The following is a 19,028-nucleotide window of genomic DNA, read 5'->3' on the forward strand; positions in this document are numbered from 1 at the left end:
GATGTGAGAGCATGGAGGGGGAGCGAAAGATGGAAGAAAAGGAAAGGAGAGAGATGCCAGAGAATCAGGGAAGGGGAGATACCAGACTATGAGGAGAGGTGTGGGAGAGGGAAGGCGAGGAGAGAGATGCCAGACCAATGGGGTGAAAGGAGAGATGGAAGGGGGAGGCATACAGTTTCTGGAAGGGGCATAGAAGGAGAGAAGATGCCATATAGGGGAAGAGAGACGGCAGACAGTGGATGGAAGGAAGAGAGTTACAAGAAGATGAGGAAAGGAGAAACCACAGAAGACAAAGGTAGAAAAAAATTTCTATTTATTTATTGCTTTAGGAGACATGTGTCACTGTTTCTGTGAAGCATTGTATGCAGAGTCCAGCTTCTTGCTGGTTCAATTTAACCTTTGTCTATGTATTTTTATTTTATCCCCCCTTTTACAAAACTGTGAAGCGTTTTTAGCACCAGCCTTGGTGGTAGCAGCTCTGATGCTCAGAATTTTATGAGCATCAGAGCTGTTACCTCCGTAGCTAAAATCCACACTACAGTTTTGTAAAAGAGGGAGGGGTTAGTTTGTGATTACATATTCCTTACTAGGCGAAGGTGTTTTCTGTGTTCTGTGTGTTCGAAAGACATGGTTTTCTGTTAGGATTGACGGTGTAGGATTGATCTGTGCTGGTCTGGCTTGTTTAGTTTTACAATGGGTGTATTGATGTACTGCTCACTGCAATATGTAAGATGCTGCCTTTTCCTAGGTACTCATGTGTGACGTGTGGTTTGTTACTAAAAATCATGTTTTTCTTACAGATGGGGGGGGTGCCAAAAAATGATGGGCCCCGGATGTTACATATGCTAGGTACGCCACTGTATGTAAAGATACCAGAAAGCTGGCGTAGCAAAAACTTCTAAGTTTTGAGTATTTAACCCTCCCACAATCTCACGGGCACTCGTTTCAAGTTTATTGAGATTTTGATTTAAACGCAATATCAAATATTTTCAATGCGTATAACAAAAATAAATTTGGGGAAATAAATAAAACCATTTGAACCAGTGTTCCCGCTAAGCTGCGCTGGCGTGCGCTGGCGCACAAAATATTACATCGCAGCGCACACGTTTCTCGTCACAGCGCACGATCGGAAGAGGCGTACGGCAGATGGCAGGGCGGCGAGAGGAGAATCGGGCGAGTTGGCTCATAACTTGCTGGCGCCCGATATTTTTGGCTCACGGTGAAAAAAGTTTGCTCACAACACCCGCCCGCTTAGAGGGAACACTGGTTGTGAGAGGAAAAGAATCTGAGAAGAGATATGGACTGTGAAAGACAAAACAGCTGAAATGAAACAGAGCTGAAATGAATTCAAGCTGGAGAAGGGACATGGGCTGTATGTGATACAAAGAGAAGTGGGTGAGAGATGGACTGAAGAAAGAAACTCTGTGGGATTCAAAGAGCAGGGGGGCTGATAGGGGAGATAGGCTGAGAAAAGGTTTGGAAGGAAGAAGCACTAATGGATAGACGAATGGAAAAGTGAAAAAAAAATTTGGGGAATAGAGTGTGGTATAGATGGGCTGAGGGAAAATAGGGACAGGTAGGAGAAAAGTGCAATAAATGGCTTGAATGGAGGGAGAGAGAGAGAGAGTGAGTATGATGCTGACATGCTGGATGGGGAAGGAGAGAGTGGCTGGTCCCTAGCTATTGATTTGTTCACATTCCCTGTCCCTGCTCTTGACATTTAGATACAGACTGATCATCATTACCAGATGAATTTTGTTTTTCCTTTTCTTTTCTTTTCCGGGTGAGGGGAAATTTTATTGTGAGTTATGAGTTGAACACCCCTCAGTCATTTTCAAAAGTTGGCTCCCAAGGTGCTACACCTAGTGTGGGTCTTTTATGCATGGTGACGCCACTGTTAGCACAGCAGTAAAATAGCACCATTATCCAGTTTTCCCACTAATGGCCATGCGCTAATTTCCACATTAGCATGTGGCCATTAGTACGTGAGAACAACCAACATCTATTTTGTAGGTGGTAGGGGCTCATGCAGTGACGCAGCTAACCCATTAACAGATTATAAACCTACTGTCTGCCCCCAGTCCCCCCCAGCATTAAAAAAATAAATTCTTTTTTTATTTTTAGCATTTGGGTAGCACGTGTCAATACCAAAACCACTATGAGACACCTGAGTGTGCCCCAAAATAATGCTTTATAACCTGTGATAAACATTTGTTACTGCAGCTTAATAAAATGACCCCTTTATTTGCTAGGTTGTAGCTGAAAATAGCCTTTAATCTAGCTGAATAGGTAGAGATTTAAGCTAACTATGGGAGTGCTCAAACTTGACAGGTCAAATTATTGCCCTGACCAAATTCTATTCCCTGAAACACCCATATTTTGGGCAGCTGGCTTCCTTTAAATATCAGCAGGGCTGGTGTTAGTGGTAATGCAAATATGAGAACTACCCTAGACTGCTTTGTTACAGGCAGCCCCAAGCCAAACTGAAGCTGAAGGAGATATAGCCTGCTGGTGGGCTTTGGAGCCTCTGGCAAATTTCTGCCCTGGTTCCCAGTATTTGACACCTTCCCTGACTATCACCCTCATGTTCTTATTATTTAGGGCTCCTTTTACTAAGCCGTGTTAGGGCTTTAAGGTGCGGAATAGCGCACGCTGCATTGCCCCACACGCTAGATCTTAACGCCAACATTGAGCTGGCGTTAGTTCTAGAAGCGTAGAGCGCGGTGTAGCACATGGTAATTTCCTGCGTGCACTAAAAACGCTAGTGCACCTTAGTAAAAGGAACCTTTAGTCTTTTAATATTAATTGACATTCATTTCTTTACTGATCTGTTTTACCATGACCCTTCTATCTGTAATCTGTTTACTTTGTTTAGTCTTTGAGCTTGTGCTTTCCCCTTCTTCCTTTGTTTTGCCCAGTCTTTATTGTTGAACTATTATCTTCCAATGGGACTGGTTATATAAGAGCCCACAGACCCGATCCTGCCAGGAGTATGAACTCCTCCCCCTGCAGTCCATTGGAGAGATCAATCTGCCTGCTTATATCAGCAGCAGTGGAGATCAACTGCTTTTACACCTAAGCAGCAACGAGACCAACCACCGAGAGCACACAGACCCGATACTACCAAGAGTGTGAACTCTTCCCCCCCTGCAATCCGCTAAGAAGATCGACTGTCGGCTCCGGGCGGCTTTCCCGCAGAGGAGAGAATCCTGCATTCACCGTGGGTCTCATCTGGGGCAGCCTCCTTGGAGCGGCTGGGGCACGGGCAGTGTGTCTGGGAGGGAATGCATGGATGGAAGAACATCTCAGGGGAGGAGACATAGGCATCCTGGGACTGTCGGCCAAGTCTCTTCCCTGAAGAAGCCCTTTCTGGAAACGTCAATCGCTCCTCCTACACTTACTTGCTCCACTTCATCACTTCATCATGCTTCTATTCCTTTCTCTCCTCTCTTCTACCTTCCAAAGTATTTAGATCAATGCTGTCTTGTTAAAATGTTTATTTTATTTTTATTTTTCCTCTAACTCTACTTTTCACTTCTCTATTACCCTCCAGGTACTTTAGTTAGATTGTGAGCCTTCGGGACAGTAAGGGAATTTTTCAAGTACCTTTCTTATTTCTAATCTTAATGTATATTTTCTGTAAACCGCTTAGAACCTAACGGATGTAGCGGTATATAAGAAATAAATTACATTACATTACATTACATTATATTCACCTTCCACCTTACTTAGAAATGCTTATTGTAAGTTTTAAAATAAATAAAGATTTTATTAAAAAAAAAATAAAACAAATGCTAGGCTTATGTTTTTCCTCTACATTTTTCTGTGTAACTTTAGGGTATCACTCTCATTTAACAATATTTTTACTATTTGTGATTTTGAAAGTTTCATTTATATTTAATATTTATTTTAAGATAAGCTTCATATCTAACAAAAACTAAATATGTTTTTACAACTGAGAGAAATGTATAAGATTATTTTGAAAATTATCAAAGGCTATCTGAGTTCCCAAAATATAACATAAGATATGTCAGTAAAAGGAAACACAAATTAAGGAAATGTGTTTATTTTTATGTTGAAATTTTTAACATTTTTTCTGTATATATTATAAAAATACCACTACAAATATAATATCTTCAAAGATATTCAATTAGCTAATTAGCTAAAAAAGATATTTTCTTCTATTGTTATACATATGGTTGACAGTGATATGAGAATAAGTCAGGGGTGTCCAATGTCAGTCCTCGAGGGCCGCAGTCTAGTCGGATTTTCAGGATTTCCCCAATGAATATACATGAGGTCTATTTGCATGCACTGCTTTCATTGTATGCTAATAGATCTCATGCATATTCATTGGGGAAATCCTGAAAACCCGACTGGATTGCGGCCCTCGAGGACCGACATTGGACACCCCTGGAATAAGTGCTATGATAATCATAGAGTATATAGCTTAAACCTTAAAATACGATGATCCTGCTTAAATTAGTGTTTTTATTTTAATATTTAAAATTTGGCAATAAAAATAAAGGGTTTTATGCTATTATTGGCAATGGCAAAAAATACATGTATTAAATAAACAAAAAATACTTTCATATTCAAAAATTATGCCTTTAGTTTTGGAATATATTGGAACCAGAATGGGAAAGATGTGGTATTTTACAGAAGCTTACTGTCCATCATCTTAGAGATCTGATACTGTTTAACCTGGGTAGCCCTGATTCTAAAATAAAATTATTCAGAATGTAAATGTTGTGCAATAGATTATTTTACAGCTGCTATAAAAAATTCACAAAACTGCATTCAGAAAATCTAGAATATAGGCTAACTACAAATTGTAATATTGATAGCAATACAGCAAACATATTTTGGGCAATTGTGGTGTGTGTGTGTGTGTCCTTTAACTATACTTCCTTTTAATACATTTTGAAAAATGCCTGGTAATGAAGATATGTTTTGACTAATCGTGTATTTTTAATTTCTCAGAACTGATCAACTTTTTATTTTTCATTTGCCCTTGTCAGAAAAATTAGCAAATCCACAAGGGCAAAGAAAGGATTATTATTTTGATTTCTAATTTATCCCCTCCCCTTTACAAAATCGTAGCATGATTTGTAGCACCAGCCACAACGGTAACAGCCCTGACGCTCTTATGAGCATCAGAGCTGTTACCATCACAGCCGAAGCTAAAAACTGCACTACGGTTTTGTAAAAGAGGGGTTTAATTGCTTCTCCAGCATTTACTGAGGTTTTGTTTTACAGTTTTATTAGGGAAAATATTCTGCTTTTCAGGAAGGGAAAATTGTTGTAAAAATAGGGACTTACAATAATTGCTATTGTACTATGATTTTTTGGGAGTTTTGATTTAGAAAGCAAAATAAACATAGGGAAGATCCTTCTAGTTATCAGTTCAGAAAAGATGAGTAGAAATGTTGCATTCTGCCAGGGTCAAGTGCAGCTTATCAAATAAAATGAACCTATCCTGAATAGTAATTTTTTTTAAAAGAGAATATTGCAAACTATTATTGTGTCTAAAGAAAAAAAGCCCTGCCATTTATTCCCCTTAATGTTGAGAAAACATAAAATCCTGAACTGTAAAACAAACAGCATGGTTCTGAATGGTCAAATGACAAAAACAAGCTTTGGTTATTTTCTTACTACCCTATTAGATGCCAGTATAATATGAAGCAAGCAAGATCATAAAATGAGTTATTTCAAATCATTTTGGTTTTCATTATCTAAAAAACAGACAGTGTGTAGCCAATAAACCAGGAATCCCTTAACTCATAAAAGTGATTTTGAAAATTCACAAGCATCTCAAATAAAAATTAATTTGCTGACTGATCCAGACTAATCCATTGGCAGTTGGAAGCAAACTGTTCTGAGGACGAGGGAATAGCCAAATCTCTCCATCTTGGAGAAATTACTGTACATTGCATGTAGTCCCAACCATAAAAATACAGAAAGCGTTTTACAATCCTGAACATAGCAAGCACATGGGAGCCCATGGCATGAAACATCGCTTCCTCACATTCCTTTTTGTTGCATTCAATTGTGTGGAGCTTTCCTCCTCAGGCAGAAATGTTCCTTGGGGAAAACAGAATTTTGTAGCATTTTACTCCATAATTCTTGCAGGATACCACCATTCATCCAAATTCAGTCGATTCAGTTCAGAGCTGCTGTTTCTGCAACATAAAAATCCTTTTGCACACACAGATTAGAGGAGAATAAAGCAAACCACCAGCTAATCTCAGGGTTACAGTACGGCACAGGGGGATAGGGAGCTTGTCCTCCTCAGCTTCTTTTGCTTTCTGACTCCCCGTTACTCATCACGTCAGCAGCTGCTCCAGTAGGAGGAGAGATGTGCAATAAGTGGGTTGCATATTTAAGCACACAAAGAGATGATGTGTTGCCGATACTCGGTATATAATAAAAAAAGTATATAAACACACACTCCCCTCTATGCATCTATCACTGAGGAGCAGTCCCCGAGGTGAGAGTGTTTAATAAATAGCTAGTGCCACATAAGCACAAAAAGGGAACCCTTTCTCTGAACAACTGCTTATTTTACTGGATTGCCTGTTTTATTTAGAGTGAAAGAAATATATCTCCAAATCAAACTGCTTCCACAGATGATGGCTAGAAAAAATGAATATAGGAATAGTTGTTTTTAGGAGGGCAAGATGCTACTGTTATAGCAGTTACAAAATGCTAATATAAAATCATTTATAATCTGATTTTTGTATTTCTTATGAAATGCTTATTCTCTGAGGACAAGCAGACAATATATTCTCACATATGAGTGACGTCATCCACGGACCCCCAACACAGACATGTACCAAAATGTACTATCACTGTAAAACTTTAGCACTGTCCATACCACGCGTGTGCCTTCCTACCTGATGTCAGCTTGCAGGACCCTTCAGTTCTTCATTTTCCACAGAGTGAAGTTGTGTTTTTTCAACACTCCTGTGTGTGGTACATGTTTCTCTTCTAGTGCCTTCCTGTACCGTTTTTATCTCATATTTTTTCATTTTCATTTATTTTATTTCATTTTCATCATTTTCTTTTTTCAGGCCTTCAGACAGCGGCTACCTGCCTCCATGAAGGCTGGTAATGTCGACTCTTTTTCGGGAATGTTTCTACTCAACCTCCCCTATAATTGAGCCCTTTGATTTAGCAGAGACGATCTTCCTATCAATGTTCCTGCCCAGTGGATTTAAGAAGTAGTCTCAATGTAACAGGACCATCTCAGGTTCAGACTCTCACAACTGGTGTGTACAGTGTCTGGATCCTGTACATTGGGACATTTCTTCTAATCTGTATGCTCGCATGCAAAAGATAGCTCTAATGGCTTGCCAGATTCAATATGAGAAGCTATTTGGGTACACATCCACCATGTCTGCAGACCCATTACCAGCCCAGGGACCTCCTCCATTGATGTCGACATCAACACCAGTGTCCACTCAGCCTCCGCACAATCCAGAGGAGGCTCCAACTCTTCTGCATGTCAGACCTTTGAGGACCTCCAGAAAAAAGTCTAAGAACTGTCAACACTCACCTTCCAGATGAATTTCCACATCCTCACCGTCTTCAGCACCTCAGAAGCATCAATGGTCAAAACGTTCCCCATCACTCCAGATGCTTTCTCCTAGGCGTCCTCCTAAGTCCCTGATGCCTCATCATCAACCTGAGCTGACTGTACCTTTGACTACATTGGTACCGGCACCATCCCTGCAGGACCAGATTAAAGTCTTCAACAGGAATTAGCATCTTTACTTCAGGCTAAAGCACTACTTTCCTCAATGCAGCACACATCGGCCTCGGCTCAGCCTGACATCTCACAGCCACATGCTGCTTTGCAGCTGGTACATTCTCAACATCAATCTTCATCACGATGTTATAAACTAACACCTCAATGTCGATCCATATCTGAGCATTGAGGTTCCTCGTCTCAACATTGAGACTCTTCCCGACATCATTCACCTTGGGCCTTCTTGTCAAAGCATGTTTCCCGAGCTTCCTTGCAACCTCTCCATCATGGTCTTGACAATCTTCGCAAAGCTCCCCATTTTTCCTGACATCATCATGTTGAGAACTTAGACTTAGATCTCTTTATCCACTCTTCTGAGTTTGATATTTCAACTGAGGATCCTTCACCTCCTCTTCCTAGGGACGATCCCTACCTTAAAGCCTCTCTTTTACAGAATTAATCAGGCAGATGGGGCTTGCTGTTCCTATTCATATGGAATCAGAGCAGGGACCTCAAGCGGAGCTTATGGAGCCATTGAACTATGTCAAATGGCCCAAGGACAATGTGAAGCTTCTTCTACACAATTTAATGAAGGAAGCTCTTTAAAAATTGGGAACATCCTCTCACAGTCCCAGAAGCTCCTAGGAAATTAGACACCCTGTATAGGCTCCAGTCTACACCTGCCTTTGACAAACCACAACTACAACTTAGTGGTACAAACAGCCTTAAAACATTATAGTTCACATTCTTATGCCAGCACTCCTCTAGAGAGAGAAGACAGGACCTTGGATAGATTTGGCAGATGAGTGTTTCAATCACCTATGCTCATTAATCATATACTGAATTTAGATAAAAAGTATTTGATTCAGAAACTGTCCAACTTCCAGCAATACCTTCCTTCTGACCAACAGGAAGCTTTCCAGTGCCTTCTAAAGATTTTTTGAAACTAGAAAGTATATGATAAGGTCTTTCAAGACATCAGCAGTTTCTATTGATATGCGCAGGCAGCCATGGCTTTGTGTTTCTGACCTAGAGCCCAATGTCCAGGACCATCTAGCAAACATAAGTTCTACAGAGATCGAATAGAGGAGTCTTCTGAAAAAAATAAACATACTGAATGTATGACAACGTAGTCCAAAGTACAAACTGCTCCACCTACGCAGCAGTCGTGAAAATATTCTGCTTCTTATCATTGACAGCCCTATTATCTATCCAATTGTAACTTACCCAGTCTGCTTCCACCTCACATCAGTCTTCTCAGAGAGACCCTCGTCAATATAGACAACAAAAGCAACAAACGTCTCTTCCATCAAAATCTCAACAGTCCTTTTGACTATAGAACATAGCCAATGTCTCTCTCTCTTCCAACGGACATAACAGTGGAAGGTCAGATCTATCATTTTTATCCATGCAGGACTCACATAACAACAGACAAACGGGACCTTCAGGTAGTCTCTTGAGGATATGCCCTTTACCCTCTGAAAAAACCTCCAACCCACCCTCCAAAGGAGTCTACTTTCAACTCGATTCAGAAATATCTACTTCAGCAGGAGCTCTCAGCCCTTCTTCACGTCAGCGTAATACAACCAGTTCTACCAAGGGAGCAGGGCAGAGGGTTCTATCCAACTACTGTATGATTCCAAAAAAGACTAGAGATCTCTGTCTGATTCTAGATCTCTGTGCTCTCAACAAATGAAGGAAGTGAAGGAGAAATTTGGAATAGTTTCTCTGTGAACTCTATTACCCTTCTTGGAAAGAACAATTGGTTTTGCTCTTTAGATTTTAAAGAAACCCACACTCATATTCCAATCTTGTTAGCCCACAGGAAATACCTATGATTATGAGTGGTATCTCGATACTTCCAGTACAGAGTACTACTTTTTGGCCTTGCCTCTGCTCCAAGATTTTTTACCAAGTGTCTATTAGTGGTGGCTGTGACTTTGCATGTTTATGGATTTCATGTCTTCTCATACTTAGATGACTGGTTAGTCAAAGCTTCCTCATCAAGTCTAGCCCATGAAGCCACCACTTCTATGATCCACCTCCTGGACCTCCTAGGATTCATAGTCAGCTATCAGATATCACACCTTTCTCCAGCTCAGGAACTGGAGTTCATAGGAACCCTTCTAGATAACACTCAGACTCGTGTTTTCTTACCTTAATAGAGGCTCGACAATCTCCTACACCTCTGCATATCTCAATGCAAGGCAGATGTTACTCCTCCTAGGTCATATGATGTCTACCATATGAGACATCATATGTAGTTACATTTGCATGCCTTCATCTCAGAGTGCCACAGTGGACTCTCCTCCCAATGGATTCAAGCTACAGATATCCTCTCTGCATGCCTTTTGAGTCACCCCAGAACTTCACTAGTGGCTCAACCCATCCAATCTCTCCAGAGGCTTACTTTTTCCAACCTCCTCCCCACGAGAAAGCATCAGTTTTCATTTATCAGTTGGGGAGCTCATCTAGATGGCCCTGGCACTCAAGGAATCTGGCCTCCTCATGAGAAAGCACTACAAATCAACCTACTAGAGTTGTGGACAATCTTCAATGCTCTGTTCATCTTTCAGGATCGCTTGCAGAATTTTGTAGTTCTCATGCACACCAACAATCAAGTAGCTATGTATTACATAAACAAACAAGACAGCACAGGCTGTCATCCGCTTTGCCAAGAAACCATCCAAATTTGGATGGGTTATCATTCACATCTTCCTCAAAGCAGTATATCTAGCAGGAAAAGAAAACTGCTTAGCAGACAGATTGATCAGACTTCTCCAACCTCACGAGGGGTCACTCCACACAGTGACTTTGCATCAAATTTTCACATTATGGGGGACCACTGACCTAGATCTCTTTGCATCTCCCACCAACTGCAAGCTGCTGCTTTACTGCTTCAGACTGTTCACTGCCAACTATTTTGAATCTGATGCCTTTCTCCTCAACTGGAAAGGATGCTTCCTCTGTGAGTTTCCTCCAGTACCACTAATCGGGAAATCTCTACTCAAACTTCACCAAGATCAAGTCTCAATGATTCTCATAGCACCACGTTGGCCACAATAAGCCTTGTTTCCTCTCCTCCTAAACTCAGCAATCGGGACTCCATCCCGTTCCAGTTATTTCCAACTTTACTAAGTCAGAACGAAGATTCTCTCCTTCATCCCAATCTATATTCATTGGGGCTCATAGCCTGGTATCTGTCTTCCCAGAAGTAGATACCTCTCCCCTGTTGCCTGCAGTTTTGAACATTATTGAAGCATCCAGAAAACCATCTACTAGTCATTGTTACCAGTTTAAATGAACATGATTTACTATTCGGTGTGGTCTCCACTCTTTGGATCTAGTCACATGTCTTCTACTGTCTGCTGGACTACCTCTTTTATCTTTCTAATTCTGGACTTCAAACTTCTTCAGAAAATGTCCGTCTCAGTGCAATCAGTGCTTTTCATACTCAGTTGAATAGTAGACCCATCTTGATGCATCAATTAGCCTCCACTCCATCAATTGGAATGGAATTTGAATATTGTTCTTTCTATGCTCATGAAGCCACCATTTGAACTCCTCTTGTTTGCTTCACTAAAACACCTCACCTGGAAAGTTACTTTCTTGATCACGCTTACTTCTACATGTCGAGCCAGCGAATTACAAGTACTGGTATCGAATCCACCCTATACTAGATTTTAGTCCAACAAAGTTGTCCTCTATATTCATCCGAAGTTTTTGCTGAAAGTGGGTCTCTGAATTTCATCTCAACCAGTCCATTGTTTTACCCGTTTTCTTTCCAAAACCATATTTACATCCTGGGAAATCAGTTCTCCATACCCTTCACTGTAAAAGAACTTTTGCCTACTACTTGGATCAAACCAAATCACATAGGACTACATCTCAACTGTTTATCTCCTTTGGTCCTTTGAGAGTTTCAGTTACCCATAGGACTATTTCATGCTGGCAAGCAGTTTCAAGTTTCAAGTTTTATTAAAATTTTGATGTATCGCAATATCATTAATTCAAAGCGATTTACAATTAAAAATGGGGTCTTAATTATTAACTAAAACCAACACAAATGGACCTGACGCTAGAGGGTCGTGTCTCAGCTCATAGAGTAAGAGCCATGACAACTTCTATTAAACATTTACGCTCCACTCCCATTCAGGACATCTGCAATGTGACCACTTAGTCCTTAGTCCACACATTTACTTCTTATTACTGCTTAGATCAACGTTCTAGACGAGACAGTCAGTTGGTGACGGTCAATCAGTTTTCAAAAATTAATTTTCTCGTTAATAGCCATTTTTCCTCCATCTTTGCAGATTTCACCAGCCTGATGACATTTATATTTAACCCTCTTCCTAGAGGCATGAGTCTGACAGCTTGGAAGTACCATATGTGAGAATATACTGCCTGTTTGCCCTCAGAGAAAGCATAGTTACTCAACTATAGCAGGTGTTCTCTGAGGACAACAGGCAGATATTCTCACAACTTGCCCACCTCTCCTGGCTGGCTTCTTAGCTTTTGGACGGAACTGAAGGTCCTGCGAACTGACATCAGGTGGGAAGGCATACATGCATGCGTGGTATGGACAGTGCTAAAGTTTTAAAGTAATAGTACACATTGGTACATATCCACACCGGGCTCCATAACTAAGCTTTTTCTTCTCCTTGTTGGAGAAATTTCCAATTGATTTCTGCAGATAAGCAGGCATTTAGGGGCTGATTCTGTATAGGACGCCGGTCTTATCAGCCGCCTAAGAAGCAGCTGAAAATCGGGGATGTGGTGGCAGGAATGAATGGGCATCCCTCCAGCTGGGCTACTTCAGGGGGAGGTTTGGGAGTTCAGGAGTGTCGGCTGCAGGAGGGAGTGGGCATCCTGCCAATTTGGGGGGTACTTGTTGGGGTCCCCTGCTATAGCTGGCTCAGCTAATCATAGCAAGGGCATTTTCCCCTGATCAGCTGAGCTGACAGGACTCCCCGAAGTCGTGACTTCGGGGAGGCCTGCTTACTCAGCTGATCAGGAATTCCCTTGTGATCAGCTCAGCCAGCCACGTCTACTGTTAACTTTCAGGCGTCTGTTGCAACCCTAGATAGATGCCTAGGGCCACTTAAGCTCGCCCAAGGCCATGTCTGGGCGAAACCACACCCAGCCTTGGATGAGCTTAAGTGTCCCCCCTACCTGTTTCCCTAGACTCGTGACAAACAGCTACAGTGTAGGCATCCTGCATAGGGTTACCAGATGTCCAGATTTATCCGGATCTGTCCTCTTTATATATTTGTGTTTGCCCCTCTAGTGTCCTCTTCTCCTTTGTTTGTGGAAGCACCATTGGTCTACCTGTATTTTTTTAGTGAATGAGTATATACATAGAGGTTTGCCTTCCAGGTTTTTCCTTTTGGAGGTCCCCCAGGTCAGGTTTGGAAACTACTAATTTATTTGTTGAGAAATAATATATCTTTTGAAAGGTATATTAAAAGGCGTTAAAATAGCTAAGGTTTGATCATTTTTTAGTATTCCTGCTGTCTTTTATGTATACTCTGGTTGCTTAGAAATTATAACATTATCCATGTTCTGTGCCACAAAAGTAGTTTCAGTCATGTGTTATTAATGATATCATGGCAATAGCCACAATATTCAATATAGCTGGCATTAGATTACCTTTTGATGTCATACATCAGTGATATCTGACTTCACTTAATACTTTGTCCCTGTCCTCAGACATTGTGACAACTAAGTGGGACCCACCTAAATTTGCCATAAAACTCCAACTTTATTTTTAGATATAGGACTAGCTTAGGCCAGGGGTGTCCAATGTCGGTCCTCGAGGGCCGCAATCCAGTCGGGTTTTCAGGATTTCCCCAATGAATATGCATTGAAAGCAGTGCATGCACATAGATCTCATGCATATTCATTGGGGAAATCCTGAAAACCTGACTGGATTGCGGCCCTCGAGGACCGACATTGGACACTCCTGAGCTTAGGCTATATAAAATTGGCATCGCTGCTATTCTCAGTTGAATCTGCCTCCTTCCTATATAATACCATCTCTGAGGATCTGACAGTGGCATGGGTTCCTGCTGCTATAACTAAACATGGCAGAGTCTGCAGGGGATCCATTTCCTTAATGGAATAATGCCCTAAGTATCTTATTGATATATGGACTAAAACATTTAAGGTTAGATTCAATAAATGGCATCCAAAGTTAGGTAAAGAGAACAGGAATATGACCTGTGCAGAAGCAACAACGGTGTTTGGTTGCACTTTTGGTTTTCCCTCCTCCTTAGACCACCTTTGCTGTTTCTGCACCATCCAAATGTAGGTGCCAGATTGATCTACACTAAGTTAGTATTTTGTAAAGGGTACTCTGTGCCGTGCATCCTTGGCTACACCACTTTTGGAGTTGCATGTTATGAAATTTAGGTACATGTTATAGAATAGGGCAATTGTTCTTAAACCTGTCCTGCTAGTCGGGTTTTCAAGATATCCCTAATGAATATGCATAAGGCAGCTTTGCATGCCTGTCACCTATATTATTTGCAAAGTTGCCTCATGCATATTCATTAGGGATATTTTGAAAACCCAACTGGCTGGGGGTACCCCAGAACAGGTTTAAGAACCACTGGAATAGGGCATAGGGCAGATATGTATATAACTGCTAATTACTGTCAATTAAGGGCTTCTTAATTCCAATAATTGATTGTTAGTGTCTAACAGACTATTAGTTTATGCACAAATCTGGGATCCATGCCCAGATTTGCATGTCCAAATTTGGGCATGTGTCCTGTATCCTTCAATAATTTTTTTTCATTTTCTCTTTCTTTCTGTGGCAGAAGCTTGCAGTTCATACCTGTCCTGTGGGAAGTGCCAAGCCCACCCCTCTAATCAAGGTACCCGGCAGTCAGAGTCTTGCCATTTCCATCATGCAGTCCAAGTCTCCTGTTACCATGGTGACAGCACACATCAATGGCAACCAGAAACCAGCAGCTTCAGCCAGCTTGGAACCCCAGCAAACAGCTCCAGTAAACTTGCAGACCAGTGGCAAACTGATGGGGAACAGTTTAAACTTAGTGGGAAGAAGAGTCCAAGAAGTATCACATTCACAAGTAAGAGAGAGATTTGAGTAGCCAGGGTAGGAGGGGCTAGGAATGGATGAAGTTTCAGAGGCGGTGTGTGAGAAAAGGCACTGCCCACAAGATGAGTAACACTCTGAGAGACTTTGAGTAAAGTAAGCAATATAATATATTTACATTTTGGGCCCAAAATGGGTGCCCCCTGCACAGAAATTGGCAAGATGGACACACCTGGCATAGGATTATATAGTCTGTACAATCTTTAGTTAGCCCATCCTGCCTGTCTGCTCATTGGGTAGAGCAGTATAGTTCACAAACTCCCAAATCCTTCAAACCTATTTCTTATCTCTCCACCCCTTATTCTTCAGACCCTGCCCATATTTAGAGCTGCCCATATTTGGGCACTGTTCCCTCCTTTCACATACTCGCCCCTCACATGACATGCTTAGACCATATTTTTTAACAATAGTCCTTTTGGTAAATTCTGCTGATACCTCGATACAATGTTCTTTTGACTGCAAGCATTGTATTCAATGTCCCAGGAATGCCTCCCTCCCATCTTTTTGTCAGCAATACTTCTTACTGCACAATGTTAGACAAACTCCTTCTGGAATTTTACTAGTATTTCATTTACATTACATTGATGTCTTCTATCCCGCCAATACCTTTCAGTTCTAGGTGGTTTACAAGAAATTAGCCTAAGGTTGTTAGCTATAGTATGTGTCGGGTCTGGAAATGGTCGATACAGTTTGGTTAGATCATTTGACAAATTTCTTGAATAGTATGGTTTTCAGTTCTTTCCTGAATGTTTTGTAGTTGGGCGTTGTGGTCAGCAGATTTGAGAGTTGGTGGTCTATTTTTGCTGCTCTGGTGGCTAGTAGACCGTCATATATTTTTTTGCTTTGCATGTCTTTGATTGGGGGTGGGTAAAGTGTGCTTGAGTTCTCCTTGGTCTGAATGTGTTTTTCCTGATTAGGCGGTTGTTCAGATAGCTTGGTCCATTTCCATTTAGGGCTTTGAATGGGGTGCAGTAGAATTTGTGTTGTGCTTGTACTGGGAACCAGTGTGAGTTTTGGAAAGCTGAGGTAATGTGGTCATATTTTTTCAGCAAGTATATTAGTCTTAGAACTATTTTGGACTATTTGTAATTGTTTTAGCATGTTGGCAGGGCATGACAGGTAAAGTATGTTACAATAGTCCAGGAGTCCTAGGATTAGCGCTTGTACTATGAGTTTGAATTGTTCGTTGTTGAAGTATTTTCGGATTTGTCTTAAGTTGCGCATGGTTGCGAATTCCTTCGGAACCGTTTTGCTGATTTGAAGCTGCATGGTGCAGCCTTTGTCTATCATTATTCCCAGCAGTTTTAAGTTGGGTTGTAGGGAATATTTGATGGAGTTTATTTCTAGGTTTGTTATGGTTGGGGAAGGCCTGGTAGCCAAACTCCTCACCAACTACCTAGAAGACCACAACATACTCTACCCCACACAATCTGGTTTCAGAACCAACTACAGCACAGAGACACTTCTGGGTTCCCTCATAGACACAGCTAGACAACACCTCAGCACAGGTAGAAAAATGCTGATTATACAACTGGATCTCATCGCAGCATTTGACCTGGTGGACCACAACATTCTACTACAAATACTAGAAACAATAGGAATCACAGACAAGGTACACACATGGGTTTCAAGGATTCCTACAATCCAGAACAAAGAAAATTCAGAACCTTGGTCCACCCCTGCGGCATACCCCAAGGATCTCCACTATCCCCAACTGTCTTCAATCTTTACATTGCATTCCTCGGCACCTGCCTGGACAATTTAGGATTAACCTCCTATAGCTATGCAGATGACATCACTATTCTTCTTCCTTTTGACCAACTAATGTCCTTCATAACAGACACACTACACAGGACATTTGAAGCAGTAGCAACATGGATAAAAAAATCATAAACTGAAACTGAACTCAGACAAGACAAAATTCATTCTCCTCGAAAATAATAAAACCCCAACCATAACAAATCTAGTAATAAACACAATCACATATCCCTAATAACTCACTCTAAAACTTCTAGGAATGACGATAGACAGTTGCTGTACTATGCAACCACAAATCAACAAAACATCTCTCCTGCCACGGGTCGCGGCAGTTCGGGTAGAGGAGTGATGGCATCGCGGTAGGGGAGATGAGGCATCTCTCCTGCCGTGATGCTTGCGGTGGGTAGGTTGCCGGGTCGCTGAACTGATGGCGCCAGCGGCCATCACCTCAGCGACCCCTTTTTCGGCACTTAGACCTGGTTTGACTTCGTCTAAGTCAAAAAGGTCTAAGTGCCGACTAGGCAATCTGTAAATGTTTTGGTTATACCTGTTGTACACCTAGGTATAGGTCGGCCCACCTCCCGCCCACTGCCTGCCCTTTCCCCTCCTCTGAACACACCTCTTTTCTCTCTGTGCGTCTAGAGGCAGGGGAAGGGCCTAAGCTGTTTTTAGATACGTCTAAAAACCAGCTTTGGTTATGGGTACTTGGCCGATCAGGCTTTTTGATCGTCCAAGTAGCCATTTAGGACACTTTTTAGACGTTTTTTTTTAAATTATGAACCCCATAGCATATAAGTCAATTAACATATAGGCCAATTTGCAGGCATCTAATAAATACACTGGGTGCCATGTGCTTAGGATGAGCCCCAAAGTGACACGACTGGGTCAGGAACTGGTCGAGTGGAAGGCGACAGAAGGAAGTGGTCAATGAAGATCTTTGAGGAAAGGGATGCTACCAGTGGTGTGCCTCAAGGTTCTGTTTTTGGGCCTGTTCTTTTTAACATTTTTGTAAGCGATAATGCTGAAGGGCTGTTGGTAAGATTTGCCTCTTTGTGGATGATACCAAAATCTGCAATAGGTACCAAAATCTGAAATAGGGTTGACACCCCTGATGGTGTGAATAACATGAGGAAGAACCTAGCGAAGCTTGAAGAATGGTCTGACTCAATCAGTTCTTGACCCAGCCCGTCACTTTGCGACCCATCCTGAGGGTACTCAGTTTATTTATTTGACATCTGTGTGGAACACTTTCAAAGGCTTTGCAAAAATCTAAATATACCACATCTAGCTCACATCCTCTATTCAATGCTCTGGTCACCCTGTCAAAGAAATTAATCAATTTGTTTGACAAGACCTACATCTAGTGAATCCATGTTGCCTCTGGTCCAGTAATCCACAGGATTCCAGAAACTTCACCATTCTCTTTTTTAAAAGTGTTTCCATTAATTTGCTTACTACATAAGTCAGACTTACCAGCCTGTAATTCCCTACTTCTTCCTTACTTCCACTTTTGTGGAGAAGGACCACACCCATCCTTCTCCAATCCTCCGGTACCATTCCCGACTCTAGAGTGTCATTGAAAAGGTCAGTCAGTGGAGCTACCAGAACTTCCCTAAGTTCCTTTAGCACCCTTGGATGTATACCATCCGGCCCCATTGCTTTGTCTACCTTTATTTTAGCTAGCTCCTCATGAACACAACCCTCTGAAAATTGATCAGGGTCTATTACTCCTCCATCTCTATTCATGTTTGTCTTCTGCGGTCCCTCTCTGGGTGATTCAGCCGTGAACACAGAGCAGAAATATTTGTTAAGCAATTCATCCTTTTCTTTATCAGCTTCTACATATTCCTCCCCTTCACCTTTGAGTCTCACAATGCCACTTTTGCCACTTTTGCACAATTGCTCCTTTCAGTTTTGCCCACTGCATTAACACTCCTTCCAGACGTTCCCATCCAGACAATAATTCCATGACATAAATCCCAATCTGAACAAAGTTAGTTTTTTAAAAGTCTAGAACCTTTGCTTTTGAATAAGCCCCAAAGTTTGTTTCACTGATCTATGCAACATACCGTGTTTCCCCGAAAATAAGACACTGTCTTATATTAATTTTGGGCCCAAAAAAAGGCACTAGGTCTTATTTTTGGGGTAGGTCTTATTTTTTTTTCATGTGCAATGATCATCTCTCCCTTCTTTTTCCCCACCCCAATTCTTCCTATTTCCTTTCTCTCCACCACATGTGCATCTTTCCTCCCCTCTCACCTATCCCCTTGTGCAGTATATTTCTATCCCTCCTTCTCTCCCATTCCCTTTTGCAGCAGAACCCTTGCAGCTTCTATCCCTCCCCTTGTGCAGCAGAACCTTTGCAGCGTCTATCCCTCCCTTCCTCCCATCCCCCCCTGC

At 41.6% G+C, this 19,028-nt stretch overlaps 1 protein-coding gene across 2 annotated transcripts in view; it reads left to right on the forward strand.

Moving 5' to 3' along the window:
• Positions 1–19,028, forward strand: part of PHF21B (PHD finger protein 21B) — a 535,870-nt gene that overhangs the window by 210,260 nt on the left and 306,582 nt on the right. For both annotated transcript variants that reach the window (XR_004540159.1, XM_033952615.1), the window contains exon 4: positions 14,572–14,844. Coding sequence is in view for 1 of the 2 variants with exons in the window: in XM_033952615.1 (XP_033808506.1) it covers positions 14,572–14,844 (273 nt within the window). In the remaining variant the exon portion in view is untranslated. The remainder of the gene's footprint in view (positions 1–14,571; positions 14,845–19,028) is intronic.

The sequence above is a fragment of the Geotrypetes seraphini genome, chromosome 7 (assembly GCF_902459505.1).
Source record: "Geotrypetes seraphini chromosome 7, aGeoSer1.1, whole genome shotgun sequence".
Classification (NCBI taxonomy): Eukaryota; Metazoa; Chordata; class Amphibia; order Gymnophiona; family Dermophiidae; genus Geotrypetes; species Geotrypetes seraphini.